Source organism: Dromiciops gliroides, chromosome 4 (assembly GCF_019393635.1).
Source record: "Dromiciops gliroides isolate mDroGli1 chromosome 4, mDroGli1.pri, whole genome shotgun sequence".
Taxonomy (NCBI): Eukaryota; Metazoa; Chordata; class Mammalia; order Microbiotheria; family Microbiotheriidae; genus Dromiciops; species Dromiciops gliroides.
Window position 1 is genome coordinate 466,700,517 of NC_057864.1, and position 22,209 is coordinate 466,722,725.

The 22,209-nt window shown below is 50.2% G+C and overlaps 2 protein-coding genes and 2 non-coding genes across 7 annotated transcripts; 1 reads left to right on the top strand and 3 right to left on the bottom strand.

Annotated features, from left to right (window-relative positions):
• Positions 1–36: 36 nt before the first annotated feature.
• Positions 37–10,178, top strand: SRR (serine racemase). 4 transcript variants are annotated; one of them, XM_044001944.1, is made up of 8 exons: positions 37–235; positions 2,805–2,984; positions 5,806–5,938; positions 7,020–7,123; positions 7,368–7,487; positions 7,650–7,724; positions 8,849–9,058; positions 9,285–10,178. In XM_044001944.1, exons 2-8 carry the CDS (start codon positions 2,817–2,819, stop codon positions 9,495–9,497), a joined length of 1,023 nt encoding a protein of 340 aa, XP_043857879.1. In that variant the 5' UTR covers positions 37–235; positions 2,805–2,816; the 3' UTR covers positions 9,498–10,178. The 4 variants fall into 4 exon arrangements, with proteins under 4 accessions (XP_043857879.1, XP_043857881.1, XP_043857878.1 ...); XM_044001943.1 differs by lacking the exon at positions 37–235 and adding an exon at positions 569–1,072; XM_044001945.1 differs by lacking the exon at positions 37–235 and adding an exon at positions 1,854–1,908.
• Positions 8,721–21,129, bottom strand: TSR1 (TSR1 ribosome maturation factor). Its single transcript, XM_044001942.1, has 15 exons — positions 20,968–21,129; positions 20,674–20,777; positions 19,424–19,643; positions 19,171–19,305; positions 18,549–18,973; positions 15,601–15,766; positions 14,918–15,087; positions 14,344–14,528; positions 13,099–13,261; positions 12,489–12,599; positions 11,730–11,862; positions 11,031–11,147; positions 10,552–10,692; positions 10,074–10,148; positions 8,721–9,764 (listed from the first exon to the last, which is right to left on the bottom strand). Exons 1-15 carry the CDS (start codon positions 21,062–21,064, stop codon positions 9,586–9,588), a joined length of 2,421 nt encoding a protein of 806 aa, XP_043857877.1. The 5' UTR covers positions 21,065–21,129; the 3' UTR covers positions 8,721–9,585.
• LOC122727142 lies at positions 12,237–12,331 on the bottom strand. The gene has a single exon (XR_006353093.1). It is a non-coding gene; the product is annotated as a small nucleolar RNA SNORD91 family (small nucleolar RNA).
• Positions 12,719–12,807, bottom strand: LOC122727143. The gene has a single exon (XR_006353094.1). It is a non-coding gene; the product is annotated as a small nucleolar RNA SNORD91 family (small nucleolar RNA).
• Positions 21,130–22,209: the final 1,080 nt, after the last annotated feature.

Below are 22,209 nucleotides of genomic sequence, written 5' to 3' on the forward strand. Positions count from 1 at the left end.
CCGAGCGACCCACACACAGCTACAGACACACACACAGACCCACACTGACTGACTGACACACACACGCACGCACGCACGCACGCACGCACGCGCACACACCCATCCTCCGCCGCCTCCTCCCATCCCGGACAGTGGTACGGTGGCCCGCGAGGGAGGGAAGGCGCGGAGAAGCACGAGCGAGCTCCCGAGGCGAGAAGACGGAGAGGCGCATGCGCATACGGGACGGCCCGGGAAGGTGAGTAACCCTCGGCCGGCTGAAGAGCTACCTGTGCGTGCGCGCGGGCTCAAGGTGTACGCAAATCGGCCTTGGGACCGGGGCCGGAACCCTCCGCTTCCTCTGGGGCAGTGCAGCGCGTGCTCTTTGACCTTTTACCTGAGGAATGCGGGGTGGGGGCGGGACCGGCGGGAGCGAAGTTCAAGGCCATCCCTCCCGCCGAGGCCCAACACCCCCCCTCCCCCCCCCCCCCCCCCGGCTCGCCCCCAACGGCCGAGGACGATTGGCTGACCGGGGCTCTTTCTGGTGCGCGCGTGGCGCTCTAGTGACCCAAATTCCCCGGCGTGACCTCGGAGGTCACCACGCGGAGGTCCGGCGAGCCGCTGTGGGCCCCCTCCCTCGGGGAAGGGTCGAGAACTCACCCCTCCTGTGATCCCGAGCCCGGCCGCGCGCTCCCTCGACGGGGTGACTCCCCAGGCGGTCCCTGCGTAACCTCGGGCGGGTCGCGGGTCTTTATCCGTCCTTGGCTCAGCCCCGTCCCCCGCCCGGGCTTAACCGGCCGACGGGCGGGCAGGCCACCGCCCTACACATCTCGACCTGTGCACAGGTTGACGTGCCCGGTGTATGCAAGTCAGGTTCCCACGGGTGACCGAGCACACCCGCCTCCTGGGAGCTTACAGTTAAGTGGGGACGGACGGCATGTGGCTGCATGATGCCCAACTGGAATTTTCGGAGGGCGCCTCACTTTACCCTGAGAGACTCGATTTCCTTGTCTAAAATGATGGGAGAGGACTAGATGACCTCCGGGGTCTGTGACCTTATGTTATAATATAGGATGAGAGAGGTCTGGTGACCATGGTAAGGGAACAAAAGGCATCACAAAGATCACTTTCATCTTGAGGGCTTCTCATAATCACTTCTCCGGCTCATCCCCCTGATCCAGGGTTTGCCCTAGAAATAGCAGGATCTGGCCCCTCTTTAGGTAGCTTTAAAAAGGGGAGGGGAGAGCCTTCAGTTGGTATTTCATCAGACTAATAAGACATCAGTGTACAATAGTGAGTTAATATGGAAAGACGCTTTGGGCCTCTGGTAGTGTCTCGTTTCCACGGCCTGCAGAGTCCACAGGAGTCATAGTATTAGTGAAGGGATAAGCGTGGTTGCTCCTTCAGGCCTCTACTCTTTCCTTTCTTGGTTGCCATGAAGATGAACATCTGCCTTTCCCTAGAACCCAATATATCCCAGCTCTTAGTGGATTGTAGGATCATCGATTTAGAGGGGGAAGGGATTGGAGGCCAGCGATTTCCAAGACCCTGCTCTTTCTCTGAGGCTTAGTGTCTCTTCCTTTTCCCCCAATTCTCCCCCTTGGACCACCTGGGAGGGTGGTCTCCTTAAACAACCCAGTCCAGGGCTAGCTCAAGTGTGTGATCTTCAGGGATGAAGAGACTAGCTCAGTTGAAGCTATTATTCTTCTAGCAAACAACAGCAAATAAAAACCCCAGAGACTAGCTTATCCAAGATAAAAGGAATTTCATACCCTATATCCTTGAGTGTCTGGATATTCTTCTGTGGGGAGGGGAGGCAGGGGGTCCATAGCTTTTGTTTTTCTTGGGGAACAGGGAACATTTCCAGAAGTCACTGGTTAGTGGCCAGGCCAGGTCAGACCCACCACCACAGAAGCTCCTAGATCTCAAGTGGTGAGTCCCAGTCTTTTCAAGCAGAAAGCTGGATCCTTTAAAAAGTCTGAAAAAAATTGTGATAGTAGCTATCCTGTTGGTACCCCTTGACTGAGAAAATATTATTTTACATTTTATCTAGTGTTTTAAGTGCTTTATGTTATGCCATTTGATTTTCATAAAAACTTGGGAAGTATCATCACCCATACTTTACAAATGAGGAAACTGAGGCCCAGGTGGGGGAAGTGACTTGCTCAGGGGTCACACACAGGAATTCAGGCTTATAGATCTGGAGCTGGGAGAGACCTTCATCTAGGTAGTCCAGTCCCCTCGTTTTTTGCAAATGAAGAAACTGAGGCAGTGACAGCCAGGCAGCATCAGTATTTGAACTCATAACCCATGACTCAAAGGTCAGTCCTCTTTCCACCTCACCACACTGCCTGTTGTTAGACTTAATTGAGATAACAGGTAAAGAACTTTATAAGTATCAGATATTATTATCATCTTCATTATTAATTAGAGGCACCTATCATCATCATTAATTATTCCTTATTTGTTAGAGGCAATGAGGTGGTCAGAGTACCAGACCTGGGGCCAAGAAGACCTGAGTTCAAACCCTCCATCAGAAACTTACTTGATGAAAGACCCTAGACAAGTCACTTAACAAGTCATGTAGTCATCCTCAGTTTCCTCCCTGTAAAGTGGAAACAACGATAGCACCAATCTCCCAGGGTTGTTTTGAGGATCAAATGATAAGTGCTTAGCACAGTGCTTAGCACATAGTAGGTGTTACATAAATGTTAGCTACTATTGTTGTTATGTTTAGACCGTGCAGTTCCCAGGGAAACGTTCTGGCTTTCTTCCACATCCAAATCTCTTCCCAGTGCTGACACAGCTTGGCCCTGCTTTCTGCCCAGGCTGCCACAGACATGTGTCCTCAGTACTGCATCTCCTTGGCTGATGTTAGGAGAGCTCATTCAGAAATCGAGAGCCTCATCCATGTCACCCCCATCCTTACAAGTTCCATTTTGAATCAGTTGGCTGGCCGGAGACTTTTCTTCAAATGTGAACTCTTCCAGAAGACTGGGTCCTTTAAGGTAAGGCCGAGGTCTCAGAGACCCACCTTGGGTTGGATCCCAGTCCTCTCCTATCACCAGAAGCTGCCGGGTCTCATAGGGGCTGCTCTCTGCAGGGGTAGACTCAGGAGACTGATTCTTGTCATGGGCCTTTAATGGTGATCAAAGTGATGGTATCATGGTGTTTCTAGAAGACTGAATCCCAGCTCCTTGCTAGTTGAGGGCCTAAAATACATGGGAAGGAGAGGGGAGCATCCTCTGAGATGCAGTGTGCTATAAGATGATTTAGAACTCCAAGGGACCTCAGAGATCCTCTCAGCCAGACATGTCAAACTCAAATAGAAATGCTCCCTTGACTTAGAAAGCCACAAATTAACATTATCTATGCTGTATTGCATTTTAATTTTAATCTAGTTCTGCATTGGTCCTGGGAGAGTTTGACATCTCTGCTTTAGTCCTATTTTCCAGATGAAGAAACTGAGGCAGAGAAAGGTGACTTATCCAAGGTCATGCAGGTGGTAAGCAGCAGACGTGAGAAGCAAACTCAGATCCTCGAACTCTAACTGCTCGGCATTCTTTCCATTCTACCACTGATGGACAAGAATAAAAGAAATCACCCCAAGAGTGTATGATTGGAAAAGAAGCTGGCCCAGTGGGCAGTGTGGTCTAGTGTAGAGGGTACAGGTTTAATAGCTAAGTGATCTCTGTGTGCCTCAGTTTCCTCACCTGTAAAACAAGGGAAACAAATCTAGATGGCTCCTGATGTTTCTCCTAGCTTTAAATCTCTGCTCTCCCTTTATGGGCCTCAGTTTTCCCAGAGTTTGCTGCAGTATCCTCTAAAGTCCCTCCCAGCTCTAATGCTCTGATCCTTTGGCTTTCTCATGGAGTAAGAGGAAGAAGTAACCGAGGGACCCATCTGGTGTTTCACTGGTAATGGTGGAATGCTGAAGGATCCAGAGGAACCTCTGAGATAGTGAGTTAATAGAAAGAGCCCTGCCCAAGGAGCTACGAAAGGCCTGGTAACTGTGGGGGAGTCATTTGTACTTTCTCAGCTTCAGCTTCCTTACCTGTCAAGAGGGGATGATGATGGGTCAGCCAGATAGACAAGCTGAGCTTGTGGGTTTGGATGCAGAGGGGCAGCCAGTCAATCCGACAAGTCTTCTGCAAGCTGCATGGAACGCTCAGGGAGGGCCCATAGGCCTGGGAAGCTACAGGGCACAGAGTGGGAGTGTTCAGAACTGACAGCAGCCCATGTAGCTAACAACAAAGAGATGGAACAGTGTCTGATCTCAAGAAGATTACATTGTTTGTGGGGGTGGGCAACATCAATAAATTAATCAATGAGCATTGATTAGGCACCTATTGTGTTCTAGGCAATGGGAATACAAAGACAAAAAAATGCAAGTGTCTGATCTCAAGGAGATTTCATTGTGTGTGGGGGTGGGTAACATCAATAAATTAATCAACAAGCATTGATTAGGCACTTACTGTGTTCTAGGCACTAAAGAATCAGACCAAAAAAAAAATGGCAAGCTGGGGGGGGGGGGGGCACACGACATCTATCAATTGATAAGCATTTAATCTCCTACTGTGTATGTCACAGTGCTAGGCACTGGGGATACAAGAAAGGATCCCTCCCATCTGGGAGTTCCCTCAAATGAGAGTGACAAGTCCACACCCAGTAGTGAGTGACTATGTGAGAAAGAGTCTCAAGGGGTTTTGTTCCAGGGGGCAGAGAAGCAGGTGGCAGCCAGCAGCCCCATAGGCAGGCCGTGGATTGTCCTCCCTATCACCCTGGACCCCAGGGCAGTGCAGTGGAGGTGCATTCCATCTGTAAGCAGCTCTGAATGCAGAGTGCTAGTGGGCACCACCCCGCCAAGTGCTAAGAGACCCAGAAGAGAGGCTTGTGCAGTCCCCTGAAGGCTGGATGGGAAATGACTGTCACAACTAGGATTTCCCCATAGAGGCCAGTTCCCACAGAAGGGTCTGCCAGTTTTATCAGCAATTCTAGATGAAATCTGCCATGACTGGCCTCGTGCATGGGCATCTGTAAAAAGGGGAAACGAGCTTAGAAAGCTCAGTGTGTAGGACTTGAGGAGAAGCCAATTCCTGAGAAGCAAACAAACAACAAAGCCCCCCCCCCCCCCCCCCCCCCCCGCATCATAACAACAAGGAAACAAAGCTCTAGACATGAATTAAGAGCTGACGGTCAGAGGAGCAGAGATTTAGAGCAGGAAGGATCCTCAGAGTTCACTGCATGTATCTCTGTCTCCCTCCGTTTTCCACATGAAGAACCTGAGGCCCAGAGAGGCCCAGCTTCTCGTCCAGGCTCACAGCCAGGATGTGCCAGGGGTGGGAGTTGAACAAAGGTCTTCTAAGGCCAGCTCACTATGAAGTCACACTCCCTGTAAAACACTATTGGCGAGAAATATTTTGAGATCTTCTTGGTGAGGTTCTGGGTTCAAATCCTACCTCAGTCCCTTACTTGCCCATGTCTGGGCCTCAGTTTCCTCATCTGTAAAGTGAAGGAATCAGACTAATTCCTGATCAGATCAGGGTCTTGTATGGCTCTAAATTTATTAAATAGCCTTTTGCTAACAAGTTATCCTGGGCAAGTCACCCTCTTCTCTGGGTCTGTTTCCTCTTCTCTAACACAGAGGCTTAGATAGCTTCTGATATCCCTTCCAGCCTATGACAAATCCTGCCTGTCACCCAGGCTGGCTCTGTGCCAACAAGCTTCTGCCACTTCCTCGCTAGGGTCCTGTGAAACTCTTGCCTGGGCTCCAGTTCTGTTAATTTTGTGTGGGCAGCTCCAAGTTCAGACCTTTCTTTCTGTCCGTAGATCCGGGGGGCCCTCAATGCCATCCGGAGCTTGACCTCTGACACTTCAGAAAATGGGAAGAAACCCAAAGCTGTGGTCACTCACAGCAGTGGGAACCATGGCCAGGCACTCAGCTACGCAGCCAGACTGGAAGGTATGAGGATGAACAGCTACCATCTGAGCATTAAGAAAGGGGGCTGGGTGGGGAGTCGGACCTTGCTTCAGATCACGATCCCAACCCTCAGTTTGCTCATCTCTAACATGGATTGAATCCTAGTACCCCACCCCCACCTACCCTCATCCCTACCTCACTCTAGTGCTAGAAGAGAGAGCAGCCATGAATATTTGACAGTGATGCTATTTCCTGTGCTTTGGGCAGTAACCAGAATAGGGAACTTCTCCTGATTCCCTCCCTCCTTCTCTTAGTTCTGTATCTACCTACATGTCATCCCCCCTCACCCCCACCCCCAGTAGAGTGTAAGCTTGAGAACAGGGGTTCATTGTTTTGTCTCTGCAGCCCTGGAGCCTGGCATGGTGCGTGGTATACAGTAAAACCTTAACCTAGATAAGAGTGCTTTTCTTGGATCCAGTGGGGCCTGGGTTCCAATCCTGCTTGACTGGCTATATGCCATTGGCTAAGTCATGCAGCTTTTCCATGCCTCACTCTCTTGCTTTGCTATATGCCATTGGCTAAGTCATGCAGCTTTTCCACGCCTCACTCTCTTGCTTTGCAGTATAGCTGCTCACAGTGTGTAAGTCACAGGGGCTATTGATTCTCCAGGGAGGCCATGTATATGTCACACATTGTACCAAATCTGAAGCTCTATATATGCAAGTATCAGCCAAAGAGCAATGATGATTAATTGGAAGGACCCCAAGTCTCATCCTGTGGAAGCTGTAAACAGCTGGAAGAGGGGCCTGGAAGGGGTCCTGAACCCTTTTTGCAGTCTGGAGAAGCCTCTGGACTCCTAACAAGCATGCTTTTTAAATGCATAAAATAAAATACACAGGATTACCAAGGAGAGCAGTTATGTTGAAAGTTATCAAAATATGCATATTTTTAAAAACCAAGGTCACAGACCCCAGGTTAAGAACCCTACTCTAGCCCAACCCCCTCATTCTATAGACAGAATCAGAAGCCTGGCATGGTTGAAAAACTCAAATGTAAGAGCCAGACTTTGAAGCCAGGCCTAACTCCCAAATTTCCCAATGAACATAGGTGTTTCTTTCCTCAGGAATTCCTGCCTATATTGTGGTCCCAAGAACAGCTCCTTCCTGTAAGAAATCAGCCATCAGGGGGTATGGAGCCACCATAGTAGACTGTGAGCCCAACGATGAGGTAATGAGACCAACTCTACCGTGCAGCCAATCCCAATGTTTTTTTATACAAGGCAATTGAGCCACATGGCTACTAAGTGTCTGAGGCCTCATTTGAACTCAGGTCCTCCTGACTCCAGGGCCAGGTGCACTGCGCCACCTAGCTGCCCCAGATGACTTATGTTCATGGCTTTCTTTTTTTTTTTTTTAAACCATTAGCAACAAATCAAGAGTTGCCATTATGGTCTCTCTCTCTCCCCCTCTAGTCGAGAACAGCTGTGGCAGCAAGAATTATGCAACAAACTGAAGGGACAATGGTACACCCCAACCAGGCCCCAGCTGTGATGGCTGGCCAGGGCACCATTGCTCTGGAAGTGCTCAAGCAGGTGAGGGAACCTTGGTCTCCACAAGCCCTGGGCAGCAGGGGGCTTTTCCTGAGTAAGCCAGCAGCTGATGTTTGTTATAGACAGTTGTTTCCTTATGTAACCAGCGAGTACCTGTGAAAGTTTAGTCTAGCCACGTATTATTTTATATTTTTACTACCATAGGTTCCCAAGATGGATGCCCTAGTGGTACCTGTAGGGGGTGGAGGGATGATCTCAGGAATAGCAGTTACAGTCAAGGTAAGACCCTTCACCTTGTCAAGGAAACAAAAAGGAAAACAAGTCTGATAACTTATCTCTACACTCAATGTTGGCAGGTCTATGGAAAGACAGGCTCTCAAATCATATTTTCTTTACTATTATAATTTTTATTTATTTCATTTCCCAATATTTTCCTCTTCCCAGAGAGCCATCCCTTATATCAAAGAATAAAAAAATAATGAAGCCAGTTCTAGAAAACTAACCAACACATAAACCAATTTTTGTTAATTATATGACATTTCCACATCCACTCACCAGCTCAGCAAGGAAATGGTGGAGAGGTAGAGATAGGCACTTGGTGATGCTGCTGAGAGAGTAAGAGCTGTGTTGCCCTCCAAGCTAGTGATTTTGCTGCTAGGACCACATACCCCAGGATATTATTGGGAGAGGAAGTAAATCCCTCTCCAGAAAAATTCTGAACCTTATTCATACTGGCTGAAGCATCTGTGGTATGTGAAGGCAAATACCCCCCCCCCATCACAAGGTATAAACAATGATGCAAATGACCGGTTTTGTACAGCCTGAAATTGTTTAAAAGAAACCTCGGGGAAAATTTCATTCCCACTAAGAGATGCTATTTAACAAACTAACCACTTTTAATTGAAATGTTTTATTAAGGCTAAACAAACAGCCTTTTTACTTTTCGTAGATTCCTGCTTTAAGCACCTGTTTACAAGTTGAGGTCTGTGTACCATCATCTATTCAAATTTAACTTGGCATTTCCTCACCCTACCATCTTCTCCCTTGGCCCCTTCCTGCCCCATCCAATTTCCTCTTGAGACAAAGCACCGAATGCACCTCAGAAAGGCAGCTGCTGCTTGTTGGCTGTGAGCCCCTGAATTCAGCTCAAATGCTTGTGCACACCCCTCCCACCCACACAGAGCTGAGCCTTAGCTCCCTTTTACAATCCCCCACCCCTTACAGCTGACCCTGACGACAGCAAAGGCTAAGTCCACAAACCCCAAAGAGCCACCAGATGCTGCAGTGTGCTTTATTGTCACATCCATCCTTCTGAGGGCCCTGGGGGCTCCCAGGACAGTGACTATGGCTGGGCTTGTCCTGGAGCCATGCTCAGTGTCAGACATCCAGTGCTCTCCTGACAGGCTCTGAGACCAGAGGTGAAAGTGTATGCGGCTGAGCCTCTTAATGCAGACGACTGCTTCCAGTCGAAGCTTAAAGGGAAACTAACCCCTAACCCCTCTCCACCAGACACCATAGCAGATGGGGTTAAATCAAGCATTGGGCCCTCTACTTGGCCTATTATAAGGGACCTGGTGGATGAAGTCTTCACGGTGACAGAGGATGAAATTAAGGTGAGAAAACTAAGAAACTTACTTGGGGGCGGGAGAGAGGGTCATCTCTCTCTAAAATGAGAGGCTTGGACAACTAGATGACCATGGGCGATCATCCTGCCACAGAGCAGGGGACATGCTGCTACCATCAGGCTGCAGGGTAGTAGCCAGGAAATGTCCCAGGGCTGGGCCTGCACCCTCTTGCTCATGCCCTGATCAACATAGGCTTTCTCTTCTGGGCCTGCAGAATGCCACCCAGCTGGTGTGGGAGAGGATGAAGCTCCTCATTGAGCCTACAGCTGCAGTGGGAGTGGCCGCTGTGCTGGGCAAGCACTTCCAGAAGGTGGGGCCCAACGTGCAAGATGTCTGTGTGGTTCTCAGTGGGGGGAACGTTGATTTGACCTCCCTGAGATGGCTGGAGCAACCGAAGCATGAGGAGGCTCAGCTGCCTCTGAACTAGTAAGAGATGCCTTTACTAAGACCCCAGCCCAGCCCCCTCCCAGTCCCTTTCCTTCAGGAACCCCCAAGGGAGGAGAGAACTTCAGCCCTTACTCCATGTCCACTTCTAGCCCTGGGGAGGCAACTTCATCTTTTGACCAGGGCCTGGGCTCTGGCACATAGGGATCATATGTCCACTTGGGAAAGACGCGTTTATACAGATTCATCAACACAGTGTCCTGAGATTTCAGCTGTCCATCAAATGTGCACTTCATATGGCCATGAGTTCCTGGAAAACAAAGATCAAGCTCAGGGTGGTAGCCCTGGACAAGTTGCTTTATCTCCACCTCCATTTCCTCCTCTAAAAATGGGGAGGGAGGGTACGTGGCCTCAAGGTCCCTCCAGCTCTGAAAACTTATACAAGCAGGAGGGCCCAGCTCTCCTGGAGAAAGCCCCCTTAGCAGTGCAGCTGCGCCTGCTCACCCAGCACCTGGCCAAGATCACACCCTAACCCAACAGCAGGAAGTGCCCTGGCACGTGCTCAGCCACCAGAAATGAAGGCATTTCAAGGGACCAGCCTTCGGGCACCCAAACTTACCAAGTGGCTCTTTGATGTGTCCTCTGCGACCCCACTTGGTTCTCAATTCCACTGGTTTAAACCACAGCACATCCTCTAAGATTAAAAATAAACAATGAAGAAGTATTTCAATGAGCATCGTCTCTTACGGGCCAGGCAAATAATCACAGAATGTGACTGGGGAGGAGAAGGGGAAAGGGGAAGGTGGAATCTCTGTCACCTGGGGGAGGGAGGACACACAAAAGCCTGGAGATGGGGACGAGCACAACCGTCACCTCAGCACAACTGAGGCAGTGACTGGGGAGGATGTCGAGGGAATCATGGAATGACAAGGCAGGGGCCTTTGTAAGCTAAAGGGGAGACCTTCAATATCACCTAGTTCACCCTCCTTGTTTTAGGGTTCAGGAAAGCAAGGCCCAAGAATACCATTGATTGTATCAGCAGGGACACCCTCTTGTACCCAAAGACTACCAGAGTCTTCCTTCCCCCTCCCACTTACCTCTGTTAAAGAACATGTAACGAACTACCGCCATCTTGGTTAAGATCTTGAAAGGATGTCCACTCAGCACAAGTCTCTTGATGACCATCCTGTCTGGATCCACTGACAGGAGGGACCCCGTGGCAATGAGACTGTGCTTGCCTAATGGCATCGGGGACAACAAATCATTTCAGGAGTCAAAAGGAATTCAGTAACCCATGGAGAACAGCAGAAATAAGGCAAGGGGGGAAGGCATCCCACCTCCCACAAGTTCATTTCAGACCTTAATCCCTTTCCAAATACAAATGTAAGCCCAGAAGGAATGAAGCTGGCCTGGGGGCCTCTGCTGCCTTCTGTCCCACCCATTCTCAACAGGTTCAGACACTTGGGTAGCTCCCATCACCAATGGCAGAGGTCCCCAGATCCCTGGCAGTGGTCTTTTCCTCTATAATAACGTTTGATCTTCATCCAACAGATTCCTCATCCCCCTGCAGACTCACCATCAGGCTTCTGTTTGAAGAGCAGCACTGAGGCTGGAGGGAAGGTGATTGGGGCATAAATAGTCACCACCGTGGCCACATCAGGACGAAGGAATCGCTCAGCCTTGTGCTTATCCGCTAACATAGGGAAAAAAAAGTTAAAATAGCATCTGGAGCTCAAGAAAATATGAGCTTGTACTCAAAGCCACAGGCCCAGGGAAACAGGGGCAGTGGCTCATTCATAGTCCCCAAGACCCTGGGCTCAGTGCAAGCAGGTTCCTCTAAAGAAGCTCCCCAGGCCCTGGGGGCTGGGAACAGAGGAAACAGCTCATGGAGTCCTGAAGACCAGCAGGCCCCTCCTTTAACCATAACCATCTCCCTATCAGTGACCATTTCGTTTCTGGGCCTGCACAAGTCACTTCCCCATCTGCTTCCAAATGACATTCAGGAGTCTAGAGGCTCTCCATGGTATTTCAACCAAGGAAAAAATGAATCCAACTAAGAGAGGCAGGTGTGGCAGAATGCTGCTCCATGGAGTTGGGAGCTTAGGGAAGACTAAGTCAGGAAGAAGCAAGTTCACTGCCCTACTTAACCCCAAAGCCTCAGGTCCCTCTTCTGTTAAACGGGGATAGCAGTCGCAGACGTGTCACACGACTATTGAAACAACTCGTGTAAGACACCATGTTGTGCATTCACTGCTGTGCTTTAGGGGCATCAGACCTGCAGTGTGCTGAGAGTACAGAGGCGAGGCCCGGAAGCGCCGGAAGCCACAATGGAAGATCAGCTGCTCTTTGGATTTCACGGGCTCCATGTTACCAGGGTGTCTCCTCACCACCATGTTCAGCACCGACATCTGCAGGATCAGGAAGGAAGACATGCTATAAGGGGCGAGCCAGGAGCCCCCAGCTCTGTAAGACGCAGGAAATGAGGCAATGAACATTCCCAAGTCCCACGTGCCCTCGAGGAGGAGGCCACGACACAGACCCTGCAAGAGTGCCCAGGCTACAGCCCACCTTCAAAATCAAGAGCCAAGCCCCTCCCCGTCAAGACGGGTTTTATGGGGCTCTGGTGTCACACCAGCCATTCACCACAGCTGTTCACAGATGCTCCAGGCCCCAAACACATTCAGCCCCCCTGCCTCCCTCCTGATTCCCTACTGGCAGGCCGAGTGGAAAGGCCCAGCATTGTGGCATGTGCCACCAAATGACAGCAGAGGCAGCTGCACTTAGGGAAAGAAGCCTCAGAGCCACACAGAATACGCATCACTGAGATGCTTCAGACAGGTTCAGACATTCCGGCTCAGACCATCACTGGCTTCTCCATTCTCCATAACCCTAAGCTCAGGTAACCGAGGCAGTCAAACATCTTCAAGCCCTAAGGACACAACCTATTCAGAGCCCTAGAAAAGGAGCCCGAGGTTCCTAGAAGAAGGCTGGACACAGGCCAGAACAGACCCTCCACCTCCTTAAGGACACTCACCTTCTGTTCATGTGGGAGGAGGGAAAACATGACCACAGGCACCCCCTGCCTGAAGCTCTCACCCACAGAGGCAGGAACTCCACAGACATGCAGGGTCACATACCAGCCCACCTGCCAAAAAAAAAGTGAGGCAAGGCAGTGTTGACCTGACACCCCCAATGTGGGTGGGGGTGGACCAACCTGTCTAGATGGGAACCGTCCACCCACCACTCCTGCCACTCCACTGTGGTCTTTTGAGAAGCTTCAGAGCATAAAGGTGACGCATCAAAGATGTCTCAGTCAGGTTCAGACATTTCAGCCAACATCATGAGCTTCTCCCTCCATCCTAGAATGCTCCCAGCCCCCATCCCCCTCATCAGCAGCACCTCTCCAGGCCTAGGTGAGAGCTACTCCTTCCTAAAGAAGCAATGGCAAGGAAAGGACTAATTAGGGGAAAGGTAAGGTGGGAATGGGCGGCTAGGTGGCACAGTGGACAGAATGCCCAGCCCAGAGTCAGGAAGACTCATCTTCCTGAGTTCAAACCTGGCCTCAGACACTAGCTATGTGACCCTATGCAAGTCACAGTTTTCTTATCTATAAAAATAATTGAACAATAAAACAAGATGGGTACCTCAGCCCCTTCAAATTCCCCTTCCTCAATCTCCTTAAAGATCCGTTTCCTAGTTCTGGAAAAGTCCTGAAACTGAAAGATTCGAGCATAATCATGGGGTAGATTTTCCTTGGGATCCCACGGGGATGTGCGGAAGCTCTTGAGGCCTCTGTATTTCTGAAACCTGAACACAGGGAAATATCAAATGATCAAGTCAGAAAGGCTTCATGGAAGCTGCCAGACTTCAGCTTCATTCATAATCCACCTTGGCCAAAGAACAAAAACCCAAGTGAAGAATGAACCCTTGACCACTTCCCAAGACAGTCCAAAGGAAGAGCTTAAACCAAGTCTCGACTCATTAAACTCCAAACCCAACCGGCCTAGGCCGGACCAGGGCCAAAACAGGCAGCCGGCCAAGAGGGTGCCTCACTAACATCCAGATGACTGAGACCTGGGGCAGATCACTTAGTCAACACACATTTAAGCACATGCTATGTTCCAGGTATGTGGGAAACACTGAGGAATACAAAGAAATGCACCCCCCCACTCCTCAAATAGAAACCCTCAATCTCAAGGAACACAGAGGACACCGCTAACGGAGGGGATCACATGCAAACCAGACATATACTGGATAAACTGGAGCTGATTTTGGCAGGAAGGTGCAGGAGTTATGGGAGATGGGGCAAGGCCTCTGAGGAAAGATGAGTTCTTAGCTAGCATCAATCCTGGTCTTCCATTAAAGCCAGGCCCCAATTTCCTTCAAGTCCCAATTCTCCATAAGGCTTTTATCTCAACCCACAACCATTTTTCCCTTCATAGAAGTCACTGCAAGAGGAGCCAGACTTGTTCTGTTAAGCCTCAGAGAGAAGAACTAAGGAAAATAGTAATTATGAATGCAAAGAGGCAAGCAGAGGCTTGACCATCCTCACGACAGAGAACGTCCTAACAAAGGAACCACCTTAGTTAGGAGTCTTCAAAGCGAGGCTGAGAAGTTCTAACGGGGATTCATTTTTCAGAGATGGCTTTGAGTAGATGCCTGTCCCTCCTGGCCTTACAGGCTCCCAAGAGCCTTCCCAGGCCATCTAGTCATGCTGGAGGCCAGTAAGGAGGTGGGTCTCAGAGGGTTGCAGGGAGGACAAGGACAAAATGCTGTGCCCAGGCTCACACAGCCAGGAGGGGTCAGGAGCAAGACTTGAATCTTCCTATCCATCATGCCAGCTCTGGCAGAGTCTTGCCAGTCTACCATGTAAACAAGAGCCAACTGACCGGATTCTTGCTGCTATGTCCCTGGGGGTGTCGACTTCGTCCGGAAACATCTCATCCAGCCTTTCCTGCTTATATTTTTGCAGCATTTGTTCCTCGGCCTCTTCATCAATCTTCTCATCATACTGATCATCCCGAACAGATTCCCCTATGGTCATGGTCTCGCATTCCTCTTCACTTCCCTCAGCCTGAAGAAAAAGTAGACGTTTCACCCTGAACAAGTGACCTGACCTCTCTTGGCCTGTGCTTCCTAAGGCTGGAAGCAGCCCTGAGCAAACAGCCAGGCAACGCTCCAAGACCCTGTAAGGCAGAGAAGACGGGCCTGCCCGCACAGCCTGTCTGAGCCACCTCCCAGGGTTTGGCTGGGGCTCAAAGGAGACCCCCTACCCACAGCAAAGAGGCGGCTGAGGACTGTGCAAGGCCAGATCAGTGCCAGTTCTCGCCCAGTGTGCTGAGATTCCCATGCTCGTGGGCCCTCCCGGATCCAATTCAGCAGCAGTCCTTGGGCCACAGCCTCATCCTCAGGAATGACATCAGCAGAGCCGCACAGGCCGCCCTTGGCCCTGGCTTCACTCACCTCAGACTCCTCCTCCTCCTCCACAAAGCCCTCCTCCTCGTCACCCTCTTCCTCGTCACCCTCCTCCTCGTCACTGCTGCCGTGCTCCTCATCCACGATCCATTCAGCCTGGTAACTAGATGTGCCTTTGGGGACTTTCTTCACCACTCTGGTTCTCTCCTTTAGGAAGTCTATCAAATACATTTGGGGTCAGGGACAACACGGGAATGTGCTTTGCTTGGCCGTACATTGTTACAAGCATCTTGTTTTTCTCTAACATGGGAGAGGGTTAAGAGGAAGAAAAAATAAATGGTTGCTAATGGTAAAATAAAATGAAGAAGCGTCAGGCAAGCTAAAGAAAAGCATGATGAAGCTAAAGGGTGCCTCCCTCTCTCTCCTACTGCCAGGAAGTGCAGCCCTGAAGCTGGCTCTCTTCTGTCTGAAGGAAGTCTACAGATAGAATGAAAACATAGTCACTGGCCTCACTGCCAAGCCACACCAACAGGTGGTCAGCCAGACCACTCTTCTGACTTCATACTTGCTCTCAGCAGAACCAAGCTGACTGACTCACTGCTCAGAAGGTGCCTCCATTCCCCCACAACCAAGCCTGGCCACCCTCCCTGCAGGACCTTCATTGAAGCAGGGCCCAAAGGAAATCCAGGGTCCCAGGGAGAATAGGAACCAATGAACAAAAGACCACCAACCCTTTGCTTCATTTAGCTCCTCCTCAGTGGGCCAGGTCTGTTCCCCCTCCATGGGGTCTGGAACTACCTCTGACTGGAGAGATTCCTGTCGAGCAGGGTCTGCTTTCACTAGGACCTTGAGATCTTCCTCCATCTCAGCTATGCCATCAGCATCCACAGCATCAGTCTGAGAAGGAAGTGAGTGCCACTGCTGCTCAGTCAGGTCCTCCCTTACTGAGAGCACTGCATAAACATCATGCCTGCCCCCCCCACACACACACACACACAAACACTACACATCAGAACCAGGCTACCCCCCATCCCATCCCACTGAGGCTCACATCCTCCACAGACTCTCTAACTGCCATCTGCTCTCACACTAACAGCCCACAAGTGACCACCTGGTAGCAGAATGGCCAACCTAGTATGCTTTTTTTTTGGTGGTGAGGCAGTGAGGGTTAAGTGACTTGCCCAGGGTCACACAGCTAGTCAAGTGTCTGAGGCCATATTTGAACTCAGGTCCTCCTGAATCCAGGGCCAGTGCTCGATGCTTTATCTACTGTGCCACCTAGCTCCCTGCCCCCCCCCCCAATGTGCTTTTAACATTCATTCTCATAGGGGCAGCTGGTAGTGCAGTAGAGTCCTAGACTCAGGAATCTTGAAGGCTGGAGTTTGAATGATGCCCCATGTACTTCCCCCCCCCCCCAAAAGAAATAGTATGGTTCATTCAGCATCTATACTCCACAGTTCTTTTTCTTTTTCCTGGATTTGGAGATCCTCTTCCATCATGAGTTCCCTGGAACTCTTCTGTACCACTGAATTGATGAGAAGAATATAGTCCATCACAGTAGATCAACATTCAATGTTGATGATACTGTGTACAGTGTTCTTCTGGTTCTGCTCATCTCACTCATCATCAGCTCACGCAAGACCCTCCAGGTTTCTCTAAACTCCTCCTGCCCATGTTTCTTACAGCACAATAGTATTCCATTGTATTCATATACCACAACTTGTCCAGCCATTCCCCAATTGATGGGCATCCCCTCAACTTCCAATTCCTTGCCACCACATAAAGAGCAGCTATAAATACCTCATGTACTTCTGTAAGACCCTAGACAACTTACTTTCCTTAATAACGGCACTCACTTCCCAGGGTGGCCAAGGATCAAATGGAATAACATATGTTGAGCCCTCTGCAAACTTTCCAGGACCATGTAACTGTTAGTTATTACCCTGAGGTCCATTTCACAACAGGGTTAAGTCTCACTCTGAGCTAAATCCACCCTTGTGGAGGGAGGTTAAGGTTACATTTTCCCAATCAATGCCTTCTCTGCTAGGGCCATAACCCTGTTTACTTAACAGAACTCAGCTCATTTTAAGACAAGGCAGAAACAAAAGATCTCCTTCCCTTCCTATACTCTAAATCTACCCTACATGTGGCTGCCACACCTTAAGTCATTTTTCAGTTACATCTGACTTTGTGACCCCATTTGGGGTTTTCTTGGCAGAGAAACTAGAATGCTTTGTCATTTCCTTCTCCAGATCATTCTACAAATTAGGAACTGAGGCAAACAGGGTGAAGTGACTTGCCAGGGTCATGCAGCTAGTTAGTGTCTGAGATTAGATTTTTTTTTTAAGTGAGGCAACTGGGGTTAAGTGACTTGCCCAGGGTCATACAGCTAGTAAGTGTTAAGTGTCTGAGGCCGGATTTGAACTCAGGTACTCCTGACTCCAGGGCCAGTGCTCTATCCACTGCGCCATCTAGCTGCCCCTGAGATTAGATTTGAACTCAATATCTGAAATAGATGGAAACACATTTTTTTTTCTTTTCTTTTTTGGTGAGGCAATTGGGGGTGGGTGGCTTGCCCGGGGTCATGTGGCTGGTGGGTGTTGGGTGTGTGGGGCCGGATTTGGGCTCAGGTGCTCCTGGTTCCAGGGCTGGTGCTCTGTCCACTGCACCACCTAGCTGCCCCTGGAAACACATTTTTTAAAAAAATGTTTTTTCTCTTTGACAGTTCCTCAGTCTGAAGTTTTGGGAGTTTTTTGACTGTTTTTTTCTCACAACCTAGCTAATGTGGAAATGTTTTCCATGACTACTCATGTATAATTTATTTTGAAATGCTTGAGTTCTAGTGGGTGGGGGTAGGAATAGAGGAGGAAGAGAAATTGGAACAATTTTTTTTTTAAAATTGATGTTAAAATTTGTTTTTACATATATTTTGGAAAATAAAATTCTATTCTAAGAGTGAAAAAAAAAAGAAAAAAAAAGATTTGAACTCAAGAAGTTGAGTCTTCCTGACTCCAGGCCTGGCGCTCTATGGAGTATGGTGCTACCTAGCTGCCTTAATCTTCCTTAAATGCTGCTTTTCTAGAATATAGGATTCCAAGGAGCTTGCTCATCAACTTTCAACACCTTCCTATTTCCTAAGCCATCAGGTCAACCTAGTTTCCACCCTCCTCAGCAACCTCCACCCATCCTCCACCACTTTCCAATCTGCCCGCCCCCTCCCACTCTAGGAGGGCCAGTGTCCTGCTGGCACCTGACTATGCCCTGTCCATCCTTGCACCTGTCCCTTTATCCATTTTCTTCCCCTCCCCTCTCACATAAGCTACTTGAGGGCAGGTCTCCCACCTCCTTGGCCTTGGAAAGCATGGCCTCAGTACAGTCCAAAACCATATTCACAAGCCTGATTCATACTCAATTGCAATCAACTAAAACCCAGAAATCCTTTTCTTCAGCCCAACCGGTGCCTAACCATGCCACCTCCATCTGATGATTTCATGTCTCAGAAGCATCCCATGCCTCTTTTCAGATGGAACGTAATGGAATAAAAGCACTTATGAAGCACCTACTATGTGCCAATGCCGTCTCTAGTAACAACAAAACTTTAAAAAAAGCCACGTGCTGCCAGCTTCCTTGGAAATTGGCGATCGCTGGTAGGCACAGCCCAGTCTATGTTAGCACACACCTGCATTGCCATGTCCAGGAATCTGTTGCCCTTAATCACTCTGGGGTTTAGGGGGAAAGGGTCTGCAGGTGCATCGATCTGCTTGATTTGGAAATCGCCATGCCCAACGATGTGCAGGAGGCGGTTTACATTGAGAGTCTGCCCACGAACATAGCCGGACACTTTCAAAGTGCCCACCAAGCTGCTCTCTTGGCTGGGCACAAAGTCAGCGGTGTGGGCAAACAGGTAGGCACGCCGGTCTCGGAAGGCCAGATGCCGCTGCTTCTGGTGAGCCAGCTGCCGAAGGAGCAGCAGGGCATCCTGGGGGGAATCCAAATGGAGCAGTTTGTCTCCAGGAAATCGCTTCTCCAAGGCCTTGCTCAGCTTCTTCCTGGCATCTGCTTGTTTCTTTGGGAGAAGGCACCCAGCTCCCTGGATGGCTAGAGCTGGGCACAAGAGAAACAGACCAGGAGTTAACTGCAGTTAACGAACCACTCCCCCTACACCAAGCCTGGAGCCCTAAGCCCAACACAAAAGTGGCAGGTAAGGACTTAGGGCAATAGTCCATAAATCAGGACACCCGACCAATAAGAAGAGGCTCCTACCCTATCCCTGAGATTGTTGATAGTCATAACCCACTTACAATAGGTAGGAAGCCCTTGGGCAAAAAGGCAAGAGAGGCAGTAATCGCCAGTGCTGTCCCAGCCCTCCACCGGATCCAGGATAAACAGGATGGTATCAGCCACTTTGGCCAAGTCCAACACAGTGTGCAGATCCCCTGGATTCAGAAGGGAAAGTCAGCAATGGGGTCAGCAAGACAAGAGAACACTGGTACATAACTGTGAAGGGGATAAGCCAAGGTCAGCCCAGGGCTCCTCCCTTGGACTTTCACCCACCTGGTTTTGCAGATGTAAAGAACCACCGATGCTTCAGCTGAGGACAGAGCAGCATGAAGCTTGGCATCCCAGCCTGCTCCCCCACAGGCACAACCTTCTTGTCTGTATTCTGAAGCAGCCACAAAGCCTCATCCAGGGAAACCCTCTCATGCAGGGGCACCAGCAGCACCTGATGAGGTGGTCCATCCTTGCTGCCCAGTTGCCGCTTTTCTGCCAAAACCTGAAGGAAGAGAGGCCAATGAGCACTTTAGAGGTAGGGCAGCGTGCCCTATTTCCTCTTCTCATTCTGTATTCCATTCAAATAGCCTCTCTACTTTCAAAGGACCATGGGATTGAAAGACAATCCAACCTGCTCCTCTTAAGGAAAAGAAGTCTGAGAGAGGGGTGACTTGTTCCAGGTCACCCAAGGAGTAATCCGCAAAGCCAAGATGAAAACACACATTCTCCAACTCTTAAATCCAATGCTACCTCTGAAGACATCTGGCACCTTCGCCCAGTGTGCTGGGGCCAGCTCCCAAGGGACCAGGATGCTCTATCTACACTGGGCAACAAACCGGGAGTAGAATGCTGACTTGACCTCTGACTCCAGGGTAGGTCCTATCCATCAGGCACCGGGTGAAATGCTAGGGGCCCAAGGACAAAAGTGAACAGTCCCTATCTTAGAGGAGATTATATTCTCAGATTATTTATAGGAGGGAGTTAGCACTAAAGGGAGCGGGTCCAGGAAAGGCTGCAAGCGGATACGGTACTTGAGCTCAGCCTGAAAAAGCAATGCTGGGAGGCACGGAAAGTTTTTGAACAAGAGAGTTTCACTGTTACTTATTTCTTAGGAAGATTATTTTGAAAATAGTGCGGAGAATGAATAAAGGAGAGGCTGAAAACAGAGACCAATTAAGAGGAGATGACAATAACTTAGATAAACAGGACCTGAACCAAAGCAATAGCCACGTGCGTGGGGAGAAAACGTGTTTAAAATACACTGTGGAAGTAAAATTGGGGGGTGGGGGGAGAGAGACAAAGAGAGACAGAGACTGGTTGGGGGAAGAAACCCCTAGGTCATTTCCGAGGGATTTAGGAAGACGGCGGTGGAAGCAGCGAGTAGGGGTATAAAGGGGACGTGGGGTGGGGAGTCTGGTGAAGGCTTTCAGCTCCCTACCCCACCGCCGGCGGCACGGGTCCGGCTCTTTCGGGGCCACTCTGCCCACGTGGGCCGCGAAGCCCCAACCCTCCCTCCCCTCCCAGTGCCTCACCGCCTCCTTCTTCTGCTTCCGGAGCTGGCTGGCCCGGTGCCTCTGATCCACTCGGCTCAGCTCCTTCCTCGCCTTCTTGCTCAGGACTTTCACGGCTACGCGACCTGTAAGGCAGACCGGGGAGGGCAGAGGGAGAAGATGAGCCAAGAGCCCTACGGGAGCCGACGCGGGCCAGGCGCGGCCGACTGCGCAGGTGGAAGGGGAGACTAGGGCGGGGAGGGGCCTCCTGCGCGTGCAAAGATGGAGAAAGGGCCGAGCTGAGCCGTCCTCCCGCCCGCCCCTGAGACCCCTCACCTTTGCTATCCCGCTGCGCGGAGCCTCGACCCCGGTGCCGCCCGCTCTTGTGAGCCTTATTCTGCTGCTTGAGCGGGCCGGAGCGATGAACCGCCATTTTCCCACAGACACATACACACACGCGCGAACGCACGTGCGTGAGGCTACTACTTCCGATACTCAGCCAAGTGCTTCCGGCTCCGCCAGCACAGAGGCCTGAGTAGGTGGAGGCTCTGCCAGGGGGCGGGGTTTCACTGGAGAGGGGCGGGGAAGTAGCTCACACCCTAGCCAATAGGCGAACAGTGTTTGAGACCCACAGCCTACCGCATTCTAACCTTCCCCCACGTGGCCACCTGCGGACTGGGGGCTTTAAAAGGAAGTTCTGTCAAGCGTCCTAAGGAGCCTCACTGCTTCCTTGGGGTTTGCTTCTTCTCTCCTCCTTTGGTTGGGGAGACCCCTCCCCCTAGGCCCGTCTGAGCTTCCTGCGCACGAGGCGGAGCCTCGCCCGCTCCGCGTCTGCTGCCTTCACTTCTGCAGCCTGGAGCTGTTCGTGACTTATCCATTTACATAAACAATGTTCTTCTCCCTCCATGGCTCCAGGGCCCTTTAGAACTGGACTCCCAAAGTTTCTCTGTGTGGGGTGGGTAGCCTTTAGGTAGAATTCCCTGGGGAACTCAAGGAATTAAACTTGGAAGGGCCCTGGGAGGCGATTTCATCACCATCACCATTATCCAGAATGTATTAACCGCCAGGCGCTGGGCTAAGCCTCGAACGCAACAAGGCGAACAAAAAGAACAACCCTTCCAATCTTACAGATCACTTTCATTTCACAAAAAAAGGAAAAGGGTTCAGAGAGGGGCTCCCCTCAGTCTAGGCTTTTCTCCCCTAACTTCTGGAATTGGGACTCAAGCGAATGGCTTAGGCTTGAACTAAGTCACTGCGCCTCAGTTTCCTCCTATGTAAAGGGGGCCCATCTCTACAGTCTCTTCCAGTATATATGTGTGTATGTTTATTTATTTATTTATTTTTAATCCTGTAGCTGTCCCATCCTCGGCCAAACTGTCTGGCTTGACTCCAAGACTAGGGGTTTGCAACCCTGTGACCGCTCCCCACTCCCGCAGCTGTAGATTGTAAACAGGTGGTGTCCGCCCTGGAACGAATCCGAAGCCCCGGCATATATTTATTAAGCATCTTCTACGCGCCAAGCACAGTGCTAAGCGTGGGAGATTCAAAGAATAGCAAAAAAATAATAAAAATTTAAAA

What these genes read in the sequence shown, in the direction of transcription:
- SRR (XM_044001943.1), top strand. An exon ending in CTACGCAGCCAGACTGGAAG is followed by an intron (nt 5,939 to 7,019) that starts GTATGAGGATGA and finishes TTCTTTCCTCAG; the next exon opens with GAATTCCTGCCTATATTGTG. An exon ending in ACTGTGAGCCCAACGATGAG is followed by an intron (nt 7,124 to 7,367) that starts GTAATGAGACCA and finishes CTCCCCCTCTAG; the next exon opens with TCGAGAACAGCTGTGGCAGC.
- TSR1 (XM_044001942.1), bottom strand. Translation starts at nt 21,064, where the DNA reads ATGGCGGTTCATCGCTCCGGCCCGCTCAAGCAGCAGAATAAGGCTCAC. An exon ending in GGAGCTAAATGAAGCAAAGG is followed by an intron (nt 15,088 to 15,600) that starts GTTGGTGGTCTT and finishes TGTATTTGATAG; the next exon opens with ACTTCCTAAAGGAGAGAACC. An exon ending in GTACTCTCAGCACACTGCAG is followed by an intron (nt 11,148 to 11,729) that starts GTCTGATGCCCC and finishes TCCCTATGTTAG; the next exon opens with CGGATAAGCACAAGGCTGAG.